General features: G+C 36.5%; 1 protein-coding gene across 10 annotated transcripts in view; it reads left to right on the top strand.

Annotated features, from left to right (window-relative positions):
• LOC117611100 (uncharacterized) overlaps positions 1-11,109 on the top strand; it is a 50,380-nt gene extending 39,271 nt beyond the window's left edge. For all 10 annotated transcript variants that reach the window (XM_034339011.2, XM_034339005.2, XM_034339010.2 and 7 more), the window contains 2 exons: positions 6,360-6,827; positions 10,809-11,109. In XM_034339011.2, coding sequence (XP_034194902.1) covers positions 6,360-6,827; positions 10,809-11,106 — 766 coding nt within the window. In that variant the 3' untranslated portion in view covers positions 11,107-11,109. The remainder of the gene's footprint in view (positions 1-6,359; positions 6,828-10,808) is intronic.
• Positions 11,110-15,508: the final 4,399 nt, after the last annotated feature.

Raw genomic sequence — 15,508 nt, 5'->3', positions numbered from 1 at the left:
TGTCGGTTTCTTGCTGTTCAAAGCATAGATTCGGAGACCACTTGAAACGTAAAAAAAACATACCCAGGCGAAGGCCCGAAATGCTATGTCAAGTGGAAACATGACACCTGAGGCACGAGATAATATGATTTGGAATCGGATACATCAGTGAGATAATACTAATGCAACGACTGAACTTTGTTATTTTTCATTTTTTTCTTATAAAACTATTACCAAGATATTTGTGACGTTTTTCTGATTAAAATGATACCAAACACGATATGGTTTGGACAATTACAATAAAGAAACAGCATGCAGGAAATCGAAACTTCTCGCCTATAGGAGTTTCTTTCGAGAAACGAAGAACTATTGTCCGAGCCGTAGCACGCCGTGGCATGCAACGAGGCAACGCCTACCTATTCAAAAGGGTTCGGAACGGTGATACGATACGGGCGTTTGATACCGGTGGATACCCGGCTTCAGTTCCCGAAAAAGAACGCGAGGCGGCGACATATTCAGGGCGGGCCCTCTGTAGCGAGGAGACCCTATACACGCCCTTTTTCAGTTTTTCATTGTTATTGGACAATACAGGAAAATTTCTAATCTCAACATAGGATGATTTCAATGACCCTTTAATATGTAGTCGGAAACATGATTCTGAACAACTTTTTCATTATGTGTAATTAACGGAAAGCTTTAGTTTCCAAGATATTCGTGAAATACTATTGTTACTACTACATTGAATTCTACGTATGCCTACGTGTCTCTGGCATTGTATGGGTCAGCATGCAGTCGCCGATTCTCTACTGTTTCTATACACATATCGCATCGACCGAAAATAAGTATACATAGTATAATAACTATTATTATTGCAAAATCCTATTCTTTAGAGCTACTCTACACGGAATGCACCGATCGCGATGAAACCTAAGGATAATACGAAACCCAATGAATTGTTTTGAGGAAATAAACGGTTCCCGAGATATTTGCAAAAAACTGTTACTACTGCTGCATCAGGATCTTACGTCTGCGTGCACGTCCCTGGCAGCGCATGTCCTGGCATGGCGCGATCGCTTATCTACTGCTTTCGCGTATGTATACCCACTGGCGGCCAATTCAAATAATTTAATAGCGGCCGCTATTAAATTACGCTAACCAAACCTTATCTTAGAAAAAGTTGTTGAAAATGCTAATTTCTACAACATATTCAAAAATCATCAAAATCGGTTAGGAGGTACCACTTTTATATGATTATCTGTAAGAGAACATAAATGTTCGAGGGATCGAGGTGATTACCTGGTCTTCGTCACCGCGGGTCCCGGGGAAAGAAAAACGAAAACATGTGGATGTGCGATGTTTTATTATTCAGGTATTTTGTATGCGAGTTTCAATGCGTTTAGTCAGTTTTCAGTATTGTGAGCATAACAGTAGCCGCAGTTTTTAAGTGCATTATACTTCAATTTTATTATAAATATAACAGTTGTGAATATTGTGAATAACAGTTGCTAATAAATTAGCAACTACTTATCTAAAAGATAGGCAATCCTGTTTAAACTGGTTGCAAGAACAATCATTAATTGCGAAAGAAATGTGTTTGAGTGTCCAGTGTGTTTGAGCCGCTTCGAACGGAAAAAGAAAATGAAGTTTGATTCGTCCGAGTTAGGAAGATTTCGGTGCAGCACAGGACATGTTACAAAATCAGTTAGTGCCACAAAAAACAGCTGTATTATAAAATAAGCAGTATTGCTTATGTACGCATTTGCCTCGAAATTAAACAGATATTACTTCGAAAGCTACAGGACGAATCGGTGGCGAAGGAAAGATCGTCGAAATCGATGAATCGCTAGTGGGTAAAAGGAAGTATAATCGAGGACGCCCGAAAGAAGGCAACTGAATTTAGGAATGATTGAAAAGGATGGGGCTGGGTACCGACTGGAAATCTGTCCGGACAATAAACGAGATAAGGATACTTTAAATAATTTAATTACAAAGCACGTAGCACCGGTACGGAAATATGGGCCGATTGCTGGAAAGGATATAATGATCTCGAAAATATTCCCGGCATGAAATTATAAGCATAAAACGGTGAAAAGGTTGAAGGGTTCTGGAAGCACTTGAAATACAAGATAACAAATGCAGGATATAGAAAAGAGGATCTTGCAGAACACATGTGTACCCTGAGTTGCATTGAACTTGTCGCAGTGAAGTTGGCTACAAATTCACTAACACATTCACGCCGCGTCGGTGAGTCGATCTCGCCCATCGGCTCACCGACGCAGCGTGAATGTGTTAGTGAATTTGTAGCCAACTTCACTGCGACAAGTTCAATGCAACTCATTGTCAGATATGTGGCACAAAATATGTAGTGCGGACGAAAGGACTCGATCCATTCGAACAGTTAATAGAAGACATAAAAACAGTATATCTAGCTTGTAATAGTAACATTTAGTGATAACAACAGTGCGACAGATAAAAAAAAACTGTGATTTTTGCTTGAACATAAACAATTATGTGAGATTTGTGTAATTAAAACATTTTAAGATTTGTTCATTATAAATATTTGAAATAGCCGCCGGAGTTATATGTGCAGAGACAGTAAGTACATAAGCGATCGCACCATGCCCACGCATGCGCTGCCAGGGACGTGCACGTACAGGTAAGATCCCGATGCAGTAGTAGTAGCAGTTTTTTGCAAATATCTCGGTAAGCGTTGTTCATTTCTTCAAAATAATATTTTCGGATCTTTACTCCCCTCGACTCCCTCTTTATAACAATATATGTCGTATCCCTGTAAGGCGTTATCACCATTCTGAGCTTAAGCCAAAGAAAGTTTTATAAAAAAATTCGTTTAGTTTGGTACCTACAATTTTTACAAATATAATATTTTCTAAATTATTACTTTCTTTTTTCGCTGTTATGTAACTTGTAATACCTGTATAATTTTGAATAAAAGATGTGTACATGTTTATTTTTATTGTTGGATTTATAACCTAAGTGATTTTAGTGTTCCGCCAATTTTTTCTATAATCAAAATTGCTCCGTGACTTCAAAAAGGTTAAGAACCATTGCATTAACACGTTACGTAGATAGAAATGGACTTGTGCAGTTAGACATATCAAAGCAGTAATTATTATTAAGCATACGATCAGTTAATTTGTAAATTTGAATTTTGTTGTTTTACATTGTTAGTATAATGCTGAGGACTGATTTCTTCTCTTCTCCTAGTACATAATTCAATTTTCAAAAAATTTGAGGCACTAGTCACCGCTGGCTACCATGAAAATCAACGCGTAAAAGTAATAAGGTGAAATATTAACAGAAAACCAATAGTTGATAAAGTACTTAAACTTTAAAACTGAGATCATTTTGGGCAAAAGTGCCCCCAAACCAATTGCGACTTGCAATGTCTCATTCGATAGCTTATCAAGAAAAAACAGTTTGTGCCAAATTTCAGCTCTGTATCTCACCTGGGGTGTAGTAATGGGCAAAAATGTAAAACGCACGTTTTGGTCAATTTTTCCTATATTTGTGCATGAAAAATTCTGAAAATAATCAGAAATATTTCAAATTCATGAGGCACATATCATAGTAGCTTCGCAGATTTTTAGTCCGCTCAAGTTAATTTTCAGTCTCGTCCAGTGCAGAAATATTAAAAAGCAAATAATACACTAACAATAAATGTGTAAAGAAAATGTAAAAATTGAAAGTATTTTTCGTCTTATCGAACGAAATATATCCAAAATATCGGCTTTTGATTTTTTTTAAACACGGCGCACCAGACTAAAAAGTTCTGAAGATACCAGTCATGCTAATATCTAATTACTATAAAAGTAAAAATCTAGTGTCTCAAGAGCATCTATCCGAAATCTTGATTTTTCGATTTTCTTTTTTTGCGTTTTTGATTTTTCACGCCTAGGATTAGCCTAGTCTGAAAAAATTCACACTTATAAGCGAACATGTCTAGAATACCATTAAATAGGGAAAATATGGCAAAAACCAGTTTTTCTTTCTTATCCTGGAAGGGAAACTACCCTTCTGGTTGAGATACAGGGTTGAAACTTGATATACAACGAGTTTTTTTGGGAAGCTATTAAATAGTATTATACATAGCTCAATAAAATACCCTTATTCGATGTAAAATTCAAAGAAACTAAGTTACAATTTAGTTAGTGAACGTACGCATACTACATATTTGCTTCTCCTTGTGTTTGAACGTTCTTGTGTTGGTACGAGCACTGTATTCCGCCGATTTCAGACAAAATATCACGAGTGAAATTCATTTATCAGATTGAAAATCAGATTTATTAATCCACTTCCAAAGCAAACATGTGCGTACATTTTACGACTCTGTTTCGTAAAATTCGCAAAGACTTTCTTGTGAGGAAAACTTACAACTGATCGAGTTGAAAGCTAATCTTACAATCTTACAAAGCTAATGTTAGGTAGAATGCTTTAAGCAATCTTACTTTCAAATTTGCCATTTTTGCTGAATTTTTCTTTTCTCCGATTCTGCTACACGGACCGACCACAAGTGCGAACCAGCGGCAGCGCAGCGATTCACTGATGATATACATTCATTCAATTACAGGTTCTGTGAAGGAGTTGTTCTATGGTAGTCAAGGCCAAAATCTGTCTATTTTCAATATTGCCATTTTTGATTGCAATTTTTCATCGTGTAATCAATACTTGCATTAATAACTACGGTAGATTGTAAACTGCGTAACTTGTTACTTCTAATCTCGATTTACTCTACATCGGATGGTGCCTGTACTAGCGACATGTTAAACTTTAAATTTAATATTTCGGGAATGATTCATGCAAAAGAAACAAATAGGTAGTGTCTTAAAAACCATTCAATGGTAGCTACAAGATTATTTAAAAATTTTCGTGCGTCCTTCATAATATCAAATAAACGAATAAACTATCGGAGATAAATCAGCGAAGGGCAAACGAAATGAAGTGATAAAGCTGCACATGGGTCTGACGTATGTGTTTGGGCCTAACATAAGTGCAACTGTACTAAAAGAATGAGAAATCAAACACCTCGAAAGTCTTTGTTGGGGTTTAAGTATACTTAACGATTAAAGAGTTCGCAATCGTTCTGTTCGAAGAACAATTATTAGTATCGTTGATACGCTTAAGTAAATAAATAAGACTTTCGTTTTATTATCGATCTGGTAACAAATATACAGGAAATCTCATAACTGCTGTAACACCAGGAAATGGGGGATTGCTGGGGTGATTCTGAACAACTTTTTCCTTTACCAAAATATTGGTTGAAGCTTCGTTTTTGAATTATTAACGAAAAACACTGGCCCATGAGAGCGTTGGCTCTCAACAGCTCTAGGTCGTGGTCGTGGTCGTGATCAAACGCATTGGCACAGAGTGGGTTATTCATAAATACCGAATAATTCCACATTGTTCTTAATTTAAAACGATGTAACATTTGTCGCACGTTTCCCTCGATACCCACGTTGTTGTGCCAATGCATTTGTTCACAACCATCACCGAGCGCGATTGAGAGCCAACGCTCTCGTGGTTGAGTGCACACTCTACGCGCACTCTTATTGGCCAGTGTTTTTCGTTAATAATTCAAAAACGAAGCTTCAATCAACATTTTAGTAAAGGAAAAAGTCGTTCAGAATCACCTCAGCAACCCCCGATTTCCGGGTGTTACAGGAGTTATGAGACACCCTGTATATAATAGTAACTGCGTAGCGTCCCGACGCAATTAAACCGTTAAACCGTTAAAAAAATGACTATCGCTGGTGGTTTTACATGCGAGGCGAGGCGTCCAGAATTCATTTCCTCACAGATAGTGGTGGGCATATTTCTGAATTGTATCGATATTTGGTATCGATACGTATCGATAACCAAAGTATCGATATACAGTGAGAGGCAAAAGTGAGTAGACACTATTCAAAATAGAATACCTCGGGGTTAAAATTTGACTAAATAACTTGAGGCTTTTCGAGAAGCTATAAAAATTAATTCGCTAAAATATGTATTTTCATCGTTTTAAAAAATTACAATTTCTTGAAATCGTGAAAAAAAAATAATGAATGGTAATTTTTCAACTTTTTTATGTGAATCTATAATGAAAATTTAAAATATGTCTTTCGTAGATTTAGATAAGTTATGTGTATGCTGAAAATTTCATCGATATCGGCCAACACATTTAAAAGTTATAAATAATTAAAATTTTCGAAAATCGCGACTTTTCATCTAATTGTAAGAACGGAACTAGTCAAGTTCTTATTGTTAGATGAAAAGTCCCGATTTTCGGAAATTTTAATTACTTATAATTTTTAAATGCGTCGACCGATAAATTTTTCAAGATATTTTTAACTAATATAAAATCTTGTTAATTTTATTTTTAGGCCAGCGAATATACCGGAAATTCTTTGGTTCGAAGAAGAAAACGAATTGATTCGAAGCTGTGGTGTACTTTCCTCGGCACTCGGTCTCCGTAAAAGTTTTAGTACAAGCGATGTATCGCAACTACCGAGTCCTGATGCATCAGGCCCTAGCGGATTGCGCGCCGCTATGTCTGCGTTGGCTCTCGATACTGCTCAAAGAAATACTTTACTTTTGGAACATACACGCCTTGATCATACCTCAAGATCTTGTAGTACATGGGTTGCTATCGGTGAACCGGTAGCCAATACATCACAGCTTCCTAGTCCTCACGGAGGAGCTGCACAAGAACAACAAAATCAGCAACAATCTTCAAATTCACGATCGGTTCCACAGCCCCCACCTGCGCCACCACCACCGGCACCTTTTACCGGAGCCGATTTCGTGAGGTCCGTGAACAAAAAGGTTCGCCAAAATTACATACGTCGAAGGTTAGTCCAAATCATGCGTTTAATCGTTCTACTCGTTTCTACTCGTCTCCATCGTTTCTGTATAACAGTGATGCGCCGGGAAGGGGGGCAGTGTATGGAAGTGCAAGTGGCTTGCACTTGCAGGCACTGATGAGTAAAGGAGAGGTTACGAATATGGGATATCCATTTTATTTTTCAATAGAAAAATCACGAAGAATAGAAAAAGGATTGCGTCTTGCAAAAATACGATAACTATAACCACGTTAACTATATTTACAATATAAAAATGAAAATTCCATTTTATCCTTATTTTGTACCTGCGACTATACTTTTCATATTGAAATTTACAGGGAGATACATCATTTTTTGAACGGAAAAGTTAACAAAAAAGTGCCATATTTTAATATATTATTTAAACAAATGCGAATTTTTGAAATTCATTTTCATATTTGGATTTCTCATAAAAAAAATACATAATCTTGCGATGTACACCATCCCTCTAGCTCTGCTGGTTTCCGAGATATTCGACCAAATATGATTCTCACCCTCCACTTTGGAGGCTATTTTCACCCCCGTAACATGAATGTCAGCAGCTACAAAAAAATACGTGTCAAATATTTCCTCGAGATCTATATTATACATAAGTTTCATCAAAATCGGAAATTGACACTTCGGGATGGTCCCTTAATTAATAATGGTAATGATGGGGTAGTACTGTCCACCGCTGAACAAAAGTCTCGCAGGACGGCACAGAAGCAAGGGGGGACCCTTCGTTTGCTCCGCCAGTTCCCCACCATTTGACGCTTTCGTAACGCCAACGTTTTGGTTGTTAATGTCGTACGCTACATAGGCGTAGGATTTCTCTATTTTCGAGGGTCGAGTTTTCTGACCTATCGTTAATCATTTCGTACTTGAAAAAAAAACTCAACTGGTTTAGTTCAATTTCGAAAAAATTATTCTGTTTTAATGCAAATGCCACTACTTTTCGAATCCACTGTATGTTTACGCCAATGCTCGCCTCGCACTATGTATCTCACTCAATTTCGATACGTCTCATCGACTTTCTTCTTCACACGGTGTGAATTAGTATGCGTGATCGCTTTAGCCAATAGCTCGCGAGAACCGAAAATTCGTGTGAAATGAGGTGCTCCCTTCCATGCTGACCAATCAGATTTGTGGCCTTCTCATGAGACTTCTGTTCATCCGTTCGCAGTAGTAATATAAGACTGTCTCACATTGCTACGAATCAAGTACTGTTCGGAGATCGTAAGTTGCCATCTAATCAAATTCGTTGACCTGCCTTCAGTCACACGTATTATGTTTATTGGCCGAGGCCCTTACATTCACAAATCTATCGCGTGACGAACGTCGCTAAGGACAAACATTGAAACAGAATGAGATGAAGCGATAGCGAGCGACGATTCGGGCGCATTGACGTAAAAGTAAATTCGGGGTTTACATTATTAAGGAAACAGGAAAATTTTTCCACTTTCCATAATGTAATTTCCATAAATTTTGCATAATAACAACTGTTGTCAAGAACAAGTATTATAAAAAATCCATTAATGTCCAGAAAAAATTGCATGTTTATAAAGTTAACCGTTTGAATGCTACGGGTCTTGCTGTTTCTCCGTCCAGAAGTGCCAAGGAGCACTTTTGCGCTTGTCTTATATGTATACGCCTAATTGTAAATTAATAATAATTGCGTGTCGCGATTGTCGGCTTTGCAGCCTAGAGCGCTGGCACTTTTCGAGTGAAACAGAAGAAGCGCAAAATCACTGCTTAGAACTCAAACGGTTAATTGTACCCCACGCGAATACGGAAATTTTACGCCTATGCAATGTGACCGCTGACTTCTCAAGTTGCAAACGTACAGTCCCCTTGCCCCTCTGTTGTTCAGTTTGTGGGTGCTCGGCAACTTACGATCTCCGAACAGTACCTTATATTTCTACCAATTTGTCATTTCACTATCTATTATTATTTAGCATCATTAAAATACATATACTTCAAATACCCTTTTGTAACGTCCCGAAATGACTCCGTTACTGCGCCAGTGTAGAGGGAGAGCGGTCCCTCAGCAAGCGACTCGTGTATCTGGGATATAGGTTCGTGTGGTGCGCGGTTAAAAAGTGAAATTCAAACGTTAATGCGTTTTATCAATAGTGATTGAAATGATTGAAAGGTATTGAATTTAATTAATTAGTAATCAATTAGTCTGTTCAATAGATTCCGCCCTAGAGTAGAAATATAAAAGAAAATAATATGATTAATATTACAATAGGATTCGCTCTAAATGAAAATATAAAGAAAATATTGTTATTAAACGTAGTTGAGTATTATAATACGCTATCATTCTATTTAATTAATTAATTAATTAATTAATAACCTAATTAATTGAAAATAACTATAATCAATGACTTGTACGGGTCCGATAGATACTATTAAAGGAGTTTTCTCTACAGGCCGCTGATCGGTTTCTAGCAATGCTAGAGCTGTGTTCAGATTAGCCGCATTCAAGGAACTCCGTTCCTTGCTAGCTCATTAAACTTAAGATCGAACCTTGGCACCTAGGTAACACGGTTGCGAATCGTGAGTATAGTACTCCAGGTCTATCGACGTTATCCGTACTTGTTACTGATATAAAAATATTGCTAAAGAATCAACCTGGATTTCTCTGCAGCTATTGCTTTATCTAAGTGAGCTAGCGTTGAGATAACCCTTGGTCGAAACCAAGTCGAAACCGTACTTGAGCGTGGTCGAAACCAGACTGACTTTTCTCTGCGTGGCACGCCTCTACATATATTTATACTCAAAATTCTGCTGACAAAGCACTTTTTTCTACATTGAAATTTGTCCTCCTACTACTGTGCAGAGATGAGATGTTGCGGAGGTTAAGGAATGCGCGTAGGATTGGTCAGAGTTTTCTAGTCATGCCTAATTCTAAACCGTCGCGCGTTATTGGTCGAAACGTTCACATATGCTAAGCACGCCGCAAAGTCAAATGGTGTGGGTACGTGATAACGTGGGAACTAGGCAGGACAGACCAAGGAGACACTCCTTAACCTCCGCAACATCTCATCTCTGCATAGTACGTGCCTCGCAAGCATCCCCACTTTTATCACTAATGCGAGCCTCCCTACTCTTATTACTAACACGAGCGTGCACGCCATCTAATGCTACGAGGTTTTACTATAATACATTAATTATCGATTAAACATTATTTAATTCAATATCATAATTTATTCTTAAACTAAATTATCGGCGGGACGTTACACTTTGATGTACTAATACTATTATTATTATAGTACAACTTAACCGTTTTGCTTTTTTAAAATTCACAAAATAAACCAAAGTAAATTTTACTTTAAACAGCAGACAGAAATTTTCTATTTCGGCCAAAAATTAAAACGTTTGTTAAACAAAACAGTGATACTTATAAGCAATGGTTGTTATGGGAGAATATTTTACTCGTCGTAATACTTGATAAACAATCCTTGTTAAAAGAGTCAATACTGTGTACAGGTTAAAACCTTGGGATCTCGTATTTCTACCCTATCCAATATTTCCACCCTCTCCTCTACTCATTGTCACTTTCTCAATTTGAATTATTTCCTACACATCTATCCCAACACCTTATCACAGCTCGTATCCTGCACGCAGGTGTTCATGAGATCTTCAGCGGGCACTTGATCTGCCCGCGACTGCTATACAATTAAGTATGAATAGAAAAGATTAATGGACATTTCAAGTAATATTGTCGATAAGAATCAATTGTAATAAATTCCGGGATGAGCTATAAGTAAAAATTTACATTGTGCAGAAGAGAACATTTAAGACAACATTGACCATCCGTTAACACTTAACTTAGATAACTTATTAGTTACAATTTATTGTTAGATAACCCTGGGAAGGAATGTTTATTGGTTTACTGCATCTAATTGATAAAAGAAACAATTAATTCTCATGAAAATTAAAAATTAAAAGCATTTTCGTGTTTTGCAGATTACTAACGACATATCGCGCTTTGGAGCGACTTTCACAAAGTGAATTCAATTTAGACCAATTAGAAGTTGTAGCGAGTGCAGCACAAACAACTTCTGGAACTACTTTATTGGTCCCCGGAGCAACAGCGGCTACTGGATCCTCGATACCGGGGCGAAAGGAACGAAATCACGCTTTGACCATTAAAGATGTCGAAAGAGAACGAGGAAATCAATTATCAAAATACGAAAGAAATATGATGATTTTTAACTGGTTACATACTCTTGATGATACTGCTGCTGTTGACAGCGTAGAATAAATGATTTAATAATCATTTCGGTACGTTTATATTTAACCGTCCATCATCAGATCTGGGTGAATTTTAACTCTATTAAAGTATAGATAGTTTCAATGCATAGATCGTTTCGATCTCTGAATCAGTGTGTGTAGTATTCTTTCGAACTAACGTCTTCTTCGGTTAATTATTCGTACAAGTGATTTTTGTAATATATCACTGATCACAAAATTATCATCTTTATTTATGTAAAAAGTCCAAAATTACATTAAATGTTGAAACAGAGACATAAGTATTCACAAAAATTTCATATTTCTATAGTAATGAAAATCAACATCTAATTAAATCATTCTTGAATACAAAATTTTTAGCTTTTTGTAAAAGAAATACGTAACAGTTTTCATAACTGTTTGGCTATAACACTTTCGTAAAAAGTATATATACACGTAATAATTTTATCTGTGATGTTTTTAACTCGCTATATTACAACCTCTGTAAAACAAATGGATACTGTAATCGTGAAATCTTGATTGAACCGATACTTTTTTTGTACAATAGTTCAAACGTTTTGATTCTGTATTGTACATGATGTTTCAGAAAATATGTATATTATGGAAACTGACAATTTTCCATATCAAAAGAAACTCCAAAGTCTTTACTGATAACTTTTTAATATAAGACTTCGTTACTAAAATATAAAATGAGTTACGAGAAAAAGAACATCTGAATATATATATATATATATATATATCTGTTATTTGTAATGATATAGAAAAAGTTCCATAAACATGAAATTTACACGTCAAGAGCGTACAACGGGGTTAAGATTTTTTAGTCTTGGGGCTATCAAATCTTCGTGAACCGGGGAAGGGTGAAGAAAGAACACATTTTTTAAATAAAAAATTTAAATAAAATACGTAAATGTTCAGAACTTGAAATTTATTTTAAATCAAATTAAATAGCATTTAATTATAACGAAAAATAATGATTTACGAATAAATTACATTAAAAAACAAATGATGGTCCTATTGACTGAATTGCGTAAACCTATCCTTCTCTAATCGTCATTGGTCATGAAGTTTCATTATTTGTCGAAATGGATAAACTTACTAATAAATTAGCACTATCTTCTATTAGTTTTTCCGGTAAATATTTAGAATAAGGGAGCCACCTCCGATTTCGATCACCTTGAAATATGTTGTCAAGGTGGTCATTCTGAACAACTTTTTCCTATACATATAATAGTCGGACTCTTTTAGTTTTCGAGATATTTGAGAAAATAACGCGCTTTACTGTCAATATTTCCAAGAGTGAATAAATCGCATCTATGATCTCCTCTGTTGTTTTGGAGGGCTTCGGTCCCCAAACCCACCAGCCCCCACCACGACAATAACCCCAAACCCCTTTGGGACGAACTTTTTTAGGTACTTCGAAAACACATGTGGGGATTAATGAACGGAAATCAGAGGTGGCTCCCTTATTCTAAATACTTACCTTTTACCGCGGAATAATACTGCAGGAATAGAATGTTTTATTATCTATCCGTTTATTAGAAGGACAGCGAGACAAGAAAAAAAACGATACAGAGTTCAGACAAAACACACACATACCCACACACCACAGTACATAAAAATCGTAATCCGTAATCGTAATCGTGATCGTGATCGTATCGTAATCGTAAGCGTATCGTCGTATCGTGGTTCCGTAGAAATCTGCCTACCGCGCCGAGAAACGCGTCCTTAAACCGGGTATCCACTTATGCCAAACGCCCGTATCGTATTACCGTTGCCTATCCTTTTGAAGAGGCAGGCGGTGCATCGTTGCATGTTACAGCGTGCTACGGCTCGTTCAACATTTCTTCGTTTCTTGAAAGAAATGGTTCGGCAATAGGACTGGGTGACTATAGGCGAGGAGTTTCGGTTTGCTGCCTGCTGTTCCTCTGATACGGAGATACGCAATAGGCCCATCCGAAAAATTTGTCGGTTCTTTACCGTTGCATCGAAGGAAATGTTCATGCATTTGCACTAGACGTAACGATTCGTGCCGTCACTTGGGTTTCAAGTTCAATAAATTAACATTTCAGTTTATTTAAAATCTTGCGGTATTATTGGACTCATTTCAAAATCGATGAAATTATTTATGAATTTAATCTAATTTAATTAGACAAATTTTATTGTCTAAATATATTTCAACTAGCTTCGTTACCCGGCTCTGCCTGGGAATTTTAATCAACTATTATTATCCCTACTTCCTCATTCCTATCCCTACTTCCCTGTCCCTATCCCTACTAATATATAAAAGTGAAAGTGTCTGATCGTTTGTTCTTCTTCCCGTTTAATGCTTCTTTGTTAGTCAAAAACATAACGAATCGTAATATGACATAGCATATGTCCATTTTGAAAGAATAAGCTGTCCAACAGGGCAAATTTCATTAAAATCCGTTTAGCCGTTTAAACGTGAAAGAGGAACAAACGATCAGACATTTTCACTTTTATACATTAAGTAGGGAGTAGGAATTAATGCAATGTATTGATTTCGATCTCTCTGGCTTTTCGCCAACTTTTAACATCAATTTTCAGAAGTAATTATAATTCAAACTATATCGTGTTTGGTATCATTTTAATCAAAAAAATTTCATCAATACGATAGTAAAAGTTTCATTTTAAAAAAGTCAAAAATAAAAAAGTTTTATAATTCAATTAGTATTAGTCATACCGATAAGTTTCGACTCTTTTCTTTGATCATTGGATCTCTTTCTCTCTCTCTCCTCCACTGTCTATCCCTTTCTACGTTCACGCTTGGCTGATCGTCGCGTGTAACCCGAGATTCGACACCTCGGCTGGATATATGCAACGTCTGGGTCCCAATGTTTGTTGCATATATCCAGCTTTTACTGTATTGCAAGTAGTCTAAAGATGTATTAATTTAATAATTAATCTCTCAATTTTTGTTTGACTTGTACTTATTAATCAATCATTTGTTTATTATGTCGTTAATTAGAATTATTTGAGAAGTTTTTCTAATAAAATATAAGTCTGAAGATAAATTGTTCATATTTTATTACACAGATTGTATATTAATTTCGCCACTTGTAACCTTTTGATATTTTAATTCTAGGCTAATGAAAAATCACCTTTTTAAGTATTAGTTGACCTAAAGACGTCAGGTAAGAACCTAAATTGTATCAAACATTTGAATCTTTTTCTAAATGGAGTTTTTTTTTAAATTATGCAATGCTCTAAACCAGTGCTAGGAATTACTTGCACATTTCGGGCCGATTCCTGAGGCACCGCCTGCTGTACCTCTACTGCCGCTCTAGGTTCGACTCTGGATGTGCTCCAGGTGTGATTGCGAAGCGAGCGTTTGAATTTGTCATTTCTCAGGTCGAAGTATGAAAAACAGTCCTGCGGGACGCGAGGTAACCGTTACCTCGAAGCCGCTTTGTTGACGAGCGGCAAACGGTTATGTTGCCTCGCAGAAGACCCTTCAGGTCCCGGCAAACAACCATCAGGTAAAGATTATACAAAAGGTCATAAAACCGACGCCTGGTCGACCACCCTTGATTGGGGTCGCGTACCGTTAGGCGCTCAGCACTTACAAATTACGGAATTTCCAAAAATTGTGGAAAAACCCACGGCAACTCATCGACTGCTTCACTTCTACTCTTTCACATCCCCCACCACATTTTCTCCACCAATCAGCAATAGTTCTAGGCATAGATCATTTCCATATATACATGCACTCGAAAAAAGCAGAGCTAGAACTCTGACAACTTTTACACTGATAACACTTCGGAAACATATACTCTCATCTTAATTGTATCATACAGTTAGTTATTAAATACAATTCATATTAAACAACTCACCTGTTCCCAATCATTGAACATAAAACAATTCTCGAATATTAATTTATTCGAGGATAACTGAGGCATCTGAAATCGACACAACGATCTCAAGTCGCAGTATTATACAGGTTACATCGAAACTTTGACTATATGATATTGAACAGCACCAAAAGAAACAATTATAAAATAAAAAGTGCTTTTCAGTATTTGGGCTTGTTATGTTTTAAACATCCTGAACGGTTTACATTTATTTTGCTTCTGGCAAATTCATTGTTAACGCGTCTAAAAGTTATAAGCAATTGAAATTAGTGAAAATCGTGACTAACCGACGCGCAAAAGTATGCACTTACAAATAAGTGCATTGACCGATCTCGATGAAATTTTCAGCGTACACATAACATACTTCAATTTACAAATGTCATATTTGAAATGTTAATTACAGGCTCAAATAAAGTTAAAAAGTTGCCTTTTACTATTTTTTTCCCGATTTCGACAAATTATAAATTTTTTAAAACGACAGAACTACATATCTTGTTGTTGGTAAATTAATTTGTATTAATCCGGACAATACTCCGGACAAGC

This window comes from Osmia lignaria, chromosome 8 (assembly GCF_051020975.1).
Source record: "Osmia lignaria lignaria isolate PbOS001 chromosome 8, iyOsmLign1, whole genome shotgun sequence".
Taxonomy (NCBI): Eukaryota; Metazoa; Arthropoda; class Insecta; order Hymenoptera; family Megachilidae; genus Osmia; species Osmia lignaria.
Note: the sequence above shows the minus strand (reverse complement) of the source record. Positions and strands in the feature narration are given on the sequence as shown.